General features: G+C 37.0%; 1 protein-coding gene across 1 annotated transcript; it reads left to right on the forward strand.

The window, feature by feature from the left end:
• Positions 1-8333: 8333 nt before the first annotated feature.
• Positions 8334-9020, forward strand: LOC131628080 (uncharacterized). Its single transcript, XM_058898938.1, has 2 exons — positions 8334-8707; positions 8825-9020. The coding sequence occupies exons 1-2, from the start codon at positions 8334-8336 to the stop codon at positions 9018-9020; spliced, it is 570 nt and encodes a 189-aa protein (XP_058754921.1).
• Positions 9021-12961: the final 3941 nt, after the last annotated feature.

Raw genomic sequence — 12961 nt, forward strand, 5'->3', positions numbered from 1 at the left:
GGGTAGAATTGCAAGGTGGCAAATGTTGTTGTCTGAATACGACATACAGTATGTAACTCAAAAAGCAATAAAAGGGAGTGTACTGGCGGAGCACCTTGCTCACCAACCCCTCGACGAATACCAGTCTATGAAGTTCGACTTCCCCGATGAGGATATTATGCTAGTAAGAGATTATGAAATACCAGGACCCGACGAGGGACCCGAACCGGGTTTGGTATGGAAACTCATGTTCGACGGTGCCTCAAATGCACTAGGACATGGCATAGGGGCAGTATTGACATCCCCCGATGACCGGCACATACCCTTCACTGCAAGACTATGTTTCGACTGCACCAACAACATTGCAGAATACGAAGCGTGTATATTGGGGTTAGAAGCTGCGATCGATCTGAGGATTAAATTACTTGATGTATACGGAGATTCAGCATTGGTAATTCATCAAGTCAACAAAGAATGGGACACTCGAGATGCAAAACTAATCCCATACCGAGACCTTATACTGGAGTTGACGGCTGAATTTGATACTATCACTTTTACTCATATCCCGAGGGAAGAAAATCAAATAGCCGACGCGCTAGCAACGCTCTCCTCTATGTTCAAGGTGACCTGGCCAAACCATGAACCACGGATAACTGTTAGACACTTTGACGAACCTGCCTATTGTCTCACGATTGAGGAGCAGTCTGACAACAAACCATGGTACCACGACATTAAAAAGTACTTGGAAAAACAAGAATACCCGGAGAATGCCTCGACAATTGATAAAAAGACATTGAGGAGACTTGCATCCAAGTTCTTCTTAAGTGGAAGCATCCTGTACAAAAGGAACTATGATTCAGTGTTGTTGAGGTGTGTAGATAAAAACGAGGCCAAGGAGATTATCAGGGAGGTACATGAGGGAACCTTCGGAACTCATGCAAATGGACATTCAATGGCTAGAAAAATACTGCGAGCAGGGTATTACTGGTTAACAATGGAGGCCGACTGTTTCCAATATGCAAGGACCTGTCACAAGTGCCAGATCTACGCTGACAAGGTGCACGTACCACCAAACCCGTTGAACGTTCTGAGTTCACCATGGCCATTTGCAATGTGGGGAATCGACATGATAGGGATGATAGAACCTAAAGCTTCGAATGGACACCGATTTATATTGGTTGCCATAGACTACTTCACCAAATGGGTCGAAGCTGCCTCTTACACCAACGTAACGAGACAAGTAGTCACTCGGTTCATCAAGCATAATATCATATGTCGGTATGGGGTTCCAAGCAGGATTATCACCGATAATGGGTCGAATCTGAACAATAACATGATGAGGGAGCTGTGCGAGGAGTTCAAGATTGAACACCACAATTCTTCACCATACAGGCCCAAAATGAACGGCGCTGTCGAAGCTGCAAACAAAAATATCAAAAAAATAATACAAAAGATGGTGAAAACATACAAGGATTGGCACGAAATGCTTCCCTTCGCCCTACACGGTTACAGAACCTCGGTGCGTACATCTACAGGGGCAACCCCCTTCTCCCTAGTCTACGGTATGGAAGCTGTCCTCCCAATCGAGGTGGAGATCCCGTCACTAAGAGTCATAGCTGACACAAAGTTAGAAGAATCGGAATGGGTAAAAACTCGTTTTGATCAGCTTAATCTCATTGAAGAAAAGCGACTGACAGCTTTGTGTCATGGACAACTCTATCAGAAAAGGATGAAAAAAGCGTTCGATAAGAAGGTCCGACCTCGAACCTACAAAGAAGGTGACATTGTCCTTAAGAAGATACTGTTACCTCGACTCGACGCCCGTGGAAAATGGACACCTAACTACGAAGGTCCCTACATTGTAAAAACGGTGTTCTCAGGAGGGGCATTAGTCCTCACTACAATGGATGGGGATGAGCTACCGCACCCAATCAACTCAGACGCGGTCAAGAAGTACTATGCCTAGCAAAAGCAGGATTACCGGACATAAGCCGAAGGCAAACTACGAAGGATAAGGGGTCGTGCAATCATCTACTTCTGAAGTCAAAGGATTATTGGGGTCCTCGAAAACAAAAAGAGCAACGGCAGTATTAATATCATTTCTATTTGTCATTTTCTTTCTTCGCATTTCTGTACACTCGCCAATTCAAGGCAATATCAATAAAATTTCCTTTTTTGCATACTATGCTTCATTTCTAATTTCAGTACCATTTGCAAAGGGTAATTTATTTTTATAAACTTTAACATGGATTTAACATGAGAAACTTGCAAACTTGCAACACAAAAGCAAAAAGACAAAATCTCCGGAAGGCTACACACACTTTGCATTGGTGTTACCCCAGGTTGATCCTTTCACAAAAAAAAAGGGGGGTCGGCAAGTCATCCGAATACGAACTGAGCCAGAGTTCACAAACAATTCAAAAGGGGTTAAACAAAGGCAATGGGTGATAAGGAGATGAGTGATAAGGACATGCGGTGTCAGAGTTTATCATACATACATCATCGCATACATTCATCAGTATACATACAACATATACATGTGTAAGCATTCACACATACGCATTATACAATCGACAGGGGCATGTGCATAACACATAAGCATGATGCATGCGCATTTGCAAAACAAAATTCTATGTAGGTAAATTTCGCGACGACAGTCGTGAATAACCCTATTGGTGGTACAGGTAAATTCTGCGATAGCATTCGTAGATAACCCTGATAATATAGGTAAATTTCGCGACGACAGTCGTGAATAACCCTATTGGTGGTACAGGTAAATTCTGCGATAGCATTCGTAGATAACCCTGATAATATAGGTAAATTTCGCGATAACATTCGTGAATAACCCTATTGGTGGTACAGGTAAATTCTGCGATAGCATTCGTAGATAACCCTGATAATATAGGTAAATTTCGCGACGACACTCGTGAATAACCCTATTGGTGGTACAGGTAAATTCTGCGATAGCATTCGTAGATAACCCTGATAATATAGGTAAATTTCGCGACGACACTCGTGAATAACCCTATTGGTGGTACAGGTAAATTCTGCGATAGCATTCGTAGATAACCCTGATAACATAGGTAAATTTCGCGATAACTCTCGCGAATAACCCTATTGGTGGTACAGGTAAATTCTGCGATAACATTCGCAGATAACCCTGTCGGTGCAGGTGAACTTGCTAGAATTATAGCAAGCAATCCTATTGGGGTCCACAAACTACGGAAACTTACTAGAACTATAGTAAGTGGGGGTTCACAAACTGCGGAGGCTTGCTGACCATAGCAAGCCAATTACACAACCAACAAAGGTCCTCGCTATGTAAGACTCAGGCTTTAGCAGGACATTTCTCTTCATCCATACCCAAACTCAAGGTAAATTTAAGGGTCTTCCAGTATTTAATAACTCTTCGATCGGAACGACGCGAGGTCTACACACCCTCTTGTCACCCAATCCAAGGTAATTAAATAGGGGCAGCTGTCATACCCCAAAATTTACCTCCCACACTTTTCTTACAACAAAAAACAAGGTTCAAATCTCAAGGCATGGCTCATTCACATAATTCAGATAATTCACAGTCAACTGATCCAAATTGAAAGGTCAATCATAATCAAGGTATGATCCAAACTTTAACCATTGGGTAAACATCAAGTATGGGGTGCATAACCATCATTTGATCAAGAACTGATCATGATTCCATTAACAGAAACTCAGAAATGAACAAACATGAAAAGGTTCAAATTAGGGTTTCTTAGGAGAAAGTCAACCCAACTTTGACTGGGCATAACTTTCACATGGAACATCAGAAATTCCCCACTCAAAGCCTATTTTGAAGGAAATTGAATTCTCTATAACTTTGTGTCTCACAAGCCAAGGCTAGAAATGCTTCATTTAAGAGATACAAAGCAAAAGATTACAGGTCATTTTCAGGCATCCTTCAAAAAGCAGTTTTTTCCCAAAGAGAATATGACTAAGATAAGAGCTTCAAATGAAAAATATGTTCCAAAGTGGCTTATAGAGGACCTCTTGAGGTTTATAAAAAGTATTAGAACTCCTTCATAGCTCAAATATTGAAGGAAATATGCTTGATCAAAGTTAGGAAATTTTTAGGGACCAAATATGAAAAAGGAGGGTTCAAATGGAGAAACTTTGCAAAAGGGCCCATAGTATTTTTATGCAAACTTGGTCCACAAGTTATTAACATGCCCACAATAGGATGCCACGAAATTTAAACATATTATTTAATTTTTAATATATTTATTTCATTAAAAATTGATTTTTATGATTTAAATAAGTAAGAAAATTAAATATTTTGTTAGAAATATATTTTGTTGATTTCCAATCAATGTTAATGACAAAATATATTACTAATTTCGTGGTAATTGGATTAGGGAAGGATAAAATCAAATCTTGGCCAAAATAGTAGCTTTTTATTCAAGAAACAAATCAAAATTCTCAAAGAAGAAAGATTGGATTTAAAGGCTTTTGAGACTCTTTTCTAAACCTAATCTGATTCACTATAAGTATAGAGGCTGAGGCATAAGGGTTGGGGACGAAAAATTGAGAGAGAGGCAGACTTGCAAGAACACAAAAATCTTCAAGAAAAGTGAAATTCGATTTCAAAGATTGGGCGGTTTTCAAAGGGATTCAAGCATTGCTATAGTTTCCTTGGATCATTCTGAAGCTGTTGGGATACTTACACGACACCAACAACCCCAGAACAATCTCCAATTTGTCAAAGTAAGTTGTTCTGAACTTTCGATCGATTTGCATCATTGTGGCATTTATAGGCTGAATTGTTTGTGTATTATGCTTTATATGGTTGTTATGATCGTTTCTGGGTTGGTTGTTTGAACTTTGCGCGCCTGATGCATGTTTAGCCATTGATGACCGTCGCGAGTTCTAGGGTTTGCAAATTGGGGGTTTTGCTTAGGGGCTAAATTAGATTTAATTGAGGGTATCATCAAACTCGTGTGATTGGGACGAAGGGAATGATAGAGTCGCGAAAGATTTATATTCATGTGTGAGCTATTCGCTATTTTTCAGTGCAGTTGCTACGAACCCAAAACCGTAGCTATTTCGTAGTTGTTTTTTTCTGAAATTTGCAGGGTAAGTGGAGAAGACGATGACGTGTCTCTGTACTACTGGGTAGTTTGAATCTGCGCGCGAGCTTTTCCATTTATTTTCTTGATTTTTGTATTTGTTGTGATAAAGGCGTTTTCTAAACGCGTGAACATCCTGGTTGGGTTGGTAAGAGCGTTGAATGACCCTGGGGGCGCGGGTTCAACACCCAGCTTCCCCATATATTTTTTCTAATATGTGCTACTCACGATCCAGTGCGTCTTGGATCTTAAACTCCACCATGCACCCTCAAAATTTGACCCTTCAGCCACTATCAACTCAGATCTAATGCTCAAGATCTGATCCCCTATAACATAAACCCTCAAGGTTACCACACTGAATAAAAAACCTTAATAAAACTAAAATAAATTTTAATCATTTGTTTTATTTTAATTAAAATACTTATTTTTAATATATATTAATTATATGATAATTATTTTTTTATATAAAATAAATATGTAATGATTATATTAAAAATTCTCAATTTGTTATTCGTGCCGATTAAATCGATTGATCGCTATGGTTAACAATGATTTTAATTAAAATACTATTTAATTAAAATAAAAATCAAACTAAATTCGATTAAATGGTTGCAATCATCTTATTGATTGTGATGATTAATCTCGCCTCATTATTTAATTTAACTTGTTATTATTTGTAGTCGTGCTAATCGATTATGAGAGGTAGCAGTATAAAAAATAAAATTCATAAAGTTATAAAATACAATAAGTTGTTATTAGTGATAATCGAATTAATCGATTTGAATTGGTAACAACGCAAATCCTTAATCTTTTAACTATGGTGATCAAACCTATTGATCATTGCGGTTAATTGTGCCAAATCAGGGTTGTACGCCCAAACCCTAATAATTCTAAAATCCATTCAAATTACAAGACAAAACAAACTGCGATAGGCTAACTAAAAAGCCTCTAAAAAACCATATCAAATCAAATTCAAACTCTAAATGGCGTACAACCCTTCCCGAACTACGTAGACTCTGATCCTCCCTAAGGAGGTACGTAGGCACTTGGCAACAAGGCGAGTCCCCCTCTTCAAAATCTCAATCATGTCCTTATAATCTTGTTTGCCACATTTCTTTACAAACCCTGCCATGCAACCCTAATCTTTGATATATTAGCCTTTAGGAAAGGGCTGAGGGTGCCTAACACCTTCCCTCAGCCTGATTATAATAACTTACCCTCAATCTCTTATCTGCGTAGGGTTTCCTATTCGCCCTTCAGAATAGGTGGCGACTCTAAATCGAAATTTTTAGGCAGGTTGCTACAGTTATCCATGGGCTCTTAATTGCTTAGCTCACTTGTTTGTTTGTTTGAAAAGTTTGAAGTGTCGTGTGTGAATAGTAAAAAGATTTCGTTAAGGACTTTAGCTTGTAAATAAGCGTAGCCTTGTTTTGAATTTATTTTGGAAAGAGAGGTGTGAAAAGCATTTGATTTTGATTTGAATGGAGCAAGCAATTAAGAACTACCTACCCTAAGTTCGTCTTTCTTGTTCTTTAAGTCTTTCGGGCGAAAGGGTCTATCCATACCATGAGAGGGCAGGAAGTCTTTCAATTGGATGTTAAGGGTCATCGAGATATCGTTTGCCATAAGACTGTCCCTTGCCATAAAGAGGGTTGGTAGTCTAAGGGAAGGATATAATAGTCATTTATGCAATAGTAAGGATACCTTAGCATCTGAAGGGACTATAACCATTTAATCGAGGGACGAGATCATATTTAACGTAAGCAACTCAAGGGACTATGATATTTTATCGGAGGGACATGGTGATTTTAATTCGTAGGCAGCAGGCTAAGGTATCCCCACGCTCGAAGGGACTTGACTATTTGATCGAAATCGAAGGCAACAGGCAACAAGAGGGGTACCCTAAAGGTGAATGTGTGCAGCAATCATGTGTTAGATTCAGATATTTAATCTTGAGTTAATGATCTACATTTAATTTTGATCTTGCCACTCCCTATTTACTAACCACGCAATATATCGTGCAGGAATTAAAGTGCGGAAAGTAAAGACCTACGCTATTACAAGTGTAGGGATGGGGGATTTACAATAAACACCTGTAGGGGGTATGCGGAAAGTAAAGACGGAAATTAAAAAAAATCCTATTTAACTATTACATTCCAAACATATTTAAATAAAACTTGAATCGTCGTCAAGTCTTCGATAGCCCGGAAAATCAAGAATAAAAAGGACAAAATATTAGTGCATCAAGGAACTTTTTATCATAATCTCGATTGATCAATGAAATCCTATTTATCAAGAATAAAAAGGACAAAACACCTTTTCATTCAAATTTACTTAAGCTTGTCATTCATTCTATTTACCTCCAAGCTTATGGGGGTATTAGATACTAAGACTATAGAATAATTAGCCTTTTTGGGCCTTATCGGGTTTGTATTCTTATTAGGCCCACTTATCTCATTTATATATATTGTAATCTGATTTCTTCAATTCAAGAATGAGAATTTGTATTACACTCATTCAAATTTGTTTTCCCGCCATTAGTCTTTCTTCTTCCTTGCACTCGTCAAAACCTTAACCATGATTGTAATAAATACTCCAGTATAATCCACCCCAAACTCTTACTTGTAGCCTTTAGCAACTAACCTTGCTTTATACTTGCCACTTTATCCATCTTCTTTCAATTTTGTCTTGTAAATCCACTTATGACCAATAGTTGTTTGCTCTTGTGAAAGATCAAGCAACTCACATGTGTTGTTTTTCTCAATCGCTCATTCATTTATGTTTTCTACTTTGGTTCTTTAACATCTTCTTCAAAAACTGTAGGATCACAATTTAAGAACAACACAAAGTGTGTAATTAAACTAACCATAAGTCCTAATAATCTGGCTGCATAGCCCACATCTATCGACTTCATCTAAACTTGGTATAAACTAGGACAACTCTCAACAGATAACTAATATTTGTAACAAAAATATACTACTCAAAATGGTGTATTTTTTGTGAAAATAAAATATTTCTAGAAAACCCTAGTTTGATTGCTAGTGACCCGGCCCATGAGGCCCACACATTCTCTAAGTTTATCTACTAGGAGATAAATAGTAATTAAAAAAAAAAAGATAGACACGGAATTATAATGAGTTGAAGTATTTAAAGGCGCTTGATTGTAGTATTCATTTCATGCCTAACTCCTACTTGGTGCCCTCTCTTTTCTCTCGTGTCTGCCTGCTGCGGCGCACTCAATCACTCAGCAGAATGTCTCCTCCCAATGCTCCAAATCCAATAGTCAACAGAACCTCTGACTCACTCTCCACTGCTGCCTCTCATCTTACCCATCGTGAGCTTCTCTGCCGTCGTCTTCGCAACATCAAACGTCTTACCAAACAATACAGACGTATGTATTGGGATCTCATGGAAGAAGTCAGGATCAAACATATACAATATGTTACTGAAACTGGTCTTAGTCCATTCGAGGATGAACCTGATGTTGTCGTTGATAAATACACTAACATATGTACTTTCGATGGTTGCATGTCCAAGCCTATGCCTTGCACTTCATTTTGCTTTCCACATATTCTCTCTGATTCAAAACAAGTGCTTTATAAGCCTTGCACTTTCGTTATCGCAAGGTATATATAAATATAAATATAAATATGTCATTAAAATCATGTGCCAATGGATCTTATGTAATCCTAGAGATCAATAATAGATTCCTTTGTTTCACTGTTTTAATGTTTGCAGGTCAGCGGCTGGATCGGTAACATGCAACATACCTATAGTGAGATCCACGACTCCCTCATACTGCACTGTCCACATGCAAAAGGCAAAAACAAGTATGATGATGATGATAAAGAGGAAAGCAAAACTGAGGCTGAGAAGAAAGATGATACAAAGGAAGATGAAACTGAAGCTAAGAGAGAAAATGATATAGCTGAGGAGTGAGGAAGGGGTTATAAACTTGTTTCTTTTGGAGCATTGTTAATGGCAGAATGAATCAAAATTTTTGAATTTGAGAAAATGAGTCAAATAAAATATCAGCTGGGTTTTAAATATTACTGCTTCATATTTTCAGTTATGTGAAGTGGGCAGCAATACTTTATAACTTTTCTTACAATATTCATCTGAGTAGGTTACATAGTTTAAAACTTTTTATTCAAAACTCTTTTTTATAAAATTTAAATTCATTGAATGCATGCATTTAGTTTTATAGTAAAAGGTATATATTGTAAAATATAGTAATTATTTCATAACAAAAAATAGTAATTATATAATGAATTTAGAAAAAAACTAAATGTGATAAATTTTTAATATTTTTAGATTTGACATGATTTCGATACACTAAAAAGAATTTTTTAAAAGAGCTTTTGCTAATATAAATATCTGGAAAGAGTAGTTATTATATGTTAGTTATTTCCTCTAAAAAACAATAAAAGCATTCAATTAAATTCATCTATTAATATCAAAATTCTAATTGCACGTGATAGATGTTGTTTTGATGAAGACAATTATGAAAATAAAAAATAAAAAATAAATATTTGACAAGATAAAGATGCAATACGAGGACAAATGTAAAAGATCAGATAAGATAATATTCAGCATATATAGTAAATATTTCGGACTGACCCAATGACTAAGCAAGGCTCAATTTACTCATGCTTTAAAGCGGCCCAAAGGTGTTGGCACGATCAGCTCACGACCAGCAGAAGCCACACTTTCCTTCTGCTTGACAGCTTTGGCCACATGGATGTATAAACCTAGAAACGACAGGTCCACAACTGCCCGTGACCCCGTCTCTGTCCGTCACAACAGCTAGTTTCGTGCACCTATGTTTGTTGCAACAGTTAGTTGTGGACATCCTCCCCAGGACAACAAGCACTCTCTCCCAGTTCTTTCTTTCACGCAGAAATCCAGACAGTTACCTATTTTGGGGGACCTAATACCCAAGCTCAAAAAAAGTACCAATGGCCAAGCGAAGAGAGCATTATAAAACCCTTACACTCGTGAGAGTCAGGTATTCAATATCCACTTCTAAAACCCTAAACTCTCCCTGGTATCTCTTTGCACCCTTACTTACTTGAGCATCGAAGTGACTTGCAATTACACCCTTCTTCCTCCTTGATTCCAACCATACAGACGCATATATCAGTATATTACAAGTTCTGATCACTAAGATCAATGGCGCCGTCTGTGGAAAATTATTTTCCTCATCTATCTTTCCTCGAAACTTAAAGATCAAAGCAACATTCCAAGATCCCAACAATGGTTGATAAAAACGACAACTACTTTGCTGGCAAAATCATTATTTCCCGTGTTCAAAAGGCTGGAGATGACAAAATGGTTCCTCCCCTTGAAGGCATCCCATTGAATAGAGACAGCTACACAACGTCTTCCTCCTCTATAGAAGCCGAGGAAGATGACGTCCAATTCTTGGGAACAAGCAAATCCAAGATAATCCGAGAAGCACCAGCAGTCTTCCAATTCCGATAAACACTGACCCTGTTATGGTTGCGCTGCTCGCAACACTTAACCAAACCAACACCCTGATCCTCCAGTAGAACAACAAGACTAAAGCCTTTGAAAATGACCCTAGTAGAGATCTCTTCTACGGAGATACCAACGAGGAAAGTCTCATAACCCTTCTTCCTGACATCTCACCCGTCGTTTTGCTCCGGCAAAACTAGGAACTCCATTGATCAAGAAACACAAATGCACTCCTCCTCGCAGAGATTGACTTTCTTTGGTCACGAAGAAGACCAGAGGCAATCATCGCCCAGGAAACCGTCACTCTCCCTCACTCAAACCTAATGGTCGCCCGAGGAACACATCCCCCATCGAGACAATAGTCCTCGACGAGGAAGAAACTATTACTCTCCCTCATCATTATACTAGAGTGAGGACGATGAGCTCTATGGTCCATTGTCAAAAAAAATCATGGAAACTTCCATACCTGTCGGGTTGGAGAAGCCTTCAAACCTGGGGACGTATTGTAACACCCTCTATCTAAATACCCCACAAATAATCATGTGATCCAATCAGAGTAAAGTAAATTCACGTATTCAAATAGGAGATGGTGTCACATGTGATTATGTTAAGAATTACGTTCACTTCAATTTTCACCAGTTTTCTGAAGACTTATATTAACTTCAAATTTCATCAGATTTTCTAAAGACTATTCACTTCAAATTTCATCAGATTTTTTAAAGATTTATATTCACTTCAAATTTCTTCAGATTTTTTGAAAACTTCAATTCACTTTAAATTTCATGTGATTATGTTAAGAATTACGTTCACTTACATTTTCACCAGTTTTCTTAAGACTTATATTCACTTCAAATTTCATCAGATTTTCTGAAGACTATTCACTTCAAATTTCATCAGATTTTTTTAAAATTTATATTCACTTCAAATTTCTTCAGATTTTGTGAAGACTTAAAAATTCACTTTATATTTCATGTGATTATCTTAAGAATTACGATCACTTCAATTTTCACCAGTTTTCTTAAGACTTATATTCACTTCAAATTTCATTTGATTTTCTGAAGACTGTTCACTTCAAATTTCATTAGTTTTTTAATGATTTATATTTACTTCAAATTTCATCAAATTTTCTTAAGATTTATATTCACTTCAAATTTCATGTGATTATGTTAAGAATTACATTCACTTTAATTTTCACCAATTTTCTTAAGACTTATATTCACTTCAAATTTCATTAGATTTTCTGAAGACTAATCACTTGAAATTTCATTAGATTTTTTTAAGATTTATAATTACTTCAAGTTTCATCAGATTTTCTTAAGATTTATATCCACTTTGTAATACCCGATATTATATTGTCCGAATTATTATCACTAAGATAATGTGATGTGATTAGTGAGACAAATATAATACACCTTTTATTAGTAGGCTTTATGTAATAGTTAGGCTAATTAGTAACAATGGGGGGAATTATGGTACTTTCACTCTTAAATAGAAATTGGGACATGTTTGATTGCTCATTCCCTTCTTTCCAAAAACCAGAATTTGTAGTAGAGGAAGAAGAACAAAACGTGGGAAGAGAGGAAGAGAAGAAAAAGCCTCCAAAACTTGGTCCAAACTCAACTCAACCTTGCATGCATCTGAACCTGTTCAAGCCTGATTCTCTGATCATCTTCTATTCTGCTCTCAGTCCCATCATCATCTTCATCTCCTTCTAAGGTGAGTCCTTAGTTAGATAACTTTGGGTTTTGGGAAAATTGTATGAAATTGGGGTTTTGGGGATTTGATGAGAAATCAATGTCTTGCATGTTGTTAGAATGTACAAATGTAGCCTAATTTTTATGCTAAAAAGGTTTTAGAGTGGATAGGACCCGTCGCGGGGTTATTTTGGATGAGTTAGAGGTTTTTCCTTTTGCCGTTGAGAAGGTGACAATCTTAGTCCGAATGGATATTGTAGCGGTCATTTGGTTAGCTACAGTGTGGTGTATTTGGAAGAGGCGAAATGCGATAATTTTCAATAATGAGTCCTTTAGTTTTTCGGAATGTATGTCGGAGATCATTCTCAATTCTTGGAATTGGTTATGTGCTAGCTATAAACTAGTGAACAATTGTAGTTTTTTTGTGTGGAGCACTCATCCTCTCATTTGTTTTGAGTAGTTGAGGTTCTCCGTTTTATTGGGTAGAGTATCCCTTATACTCTCTTTTAATCCCATTGCCTATTGAAAAAAAATAGTTTAAGTAGTAAATAAATATAAAGTATTGAAATATTTATGGGATAATAGCTATATATGTAATAAATATTTAGTAAATTTTTTTTTCCGAAATTATTGTAATATATATTTAATGAAAGACTTTAAACAACAGAAGTAAGTAGGTTAGTGGTAGGTGTCTCCCCTTGCAACCAT

The sequence above is a fragment of the Vicia villosa genome, unplaced genomic scaffold (genome assembly GCF_029867415.1).
Source record: "Vicia villosa cultivar HV-30 ecotype Madison, WI unplaced genomic scaffold, Vvil1.0 ctg.000422F_1_1, whole genome shotgun sequence".
NCBI lineage: Eukaryota > Viridiplantae > Streptophyta > Magnoliopsida > Fabales > Fabaceae > Vicia > Vicia villosa.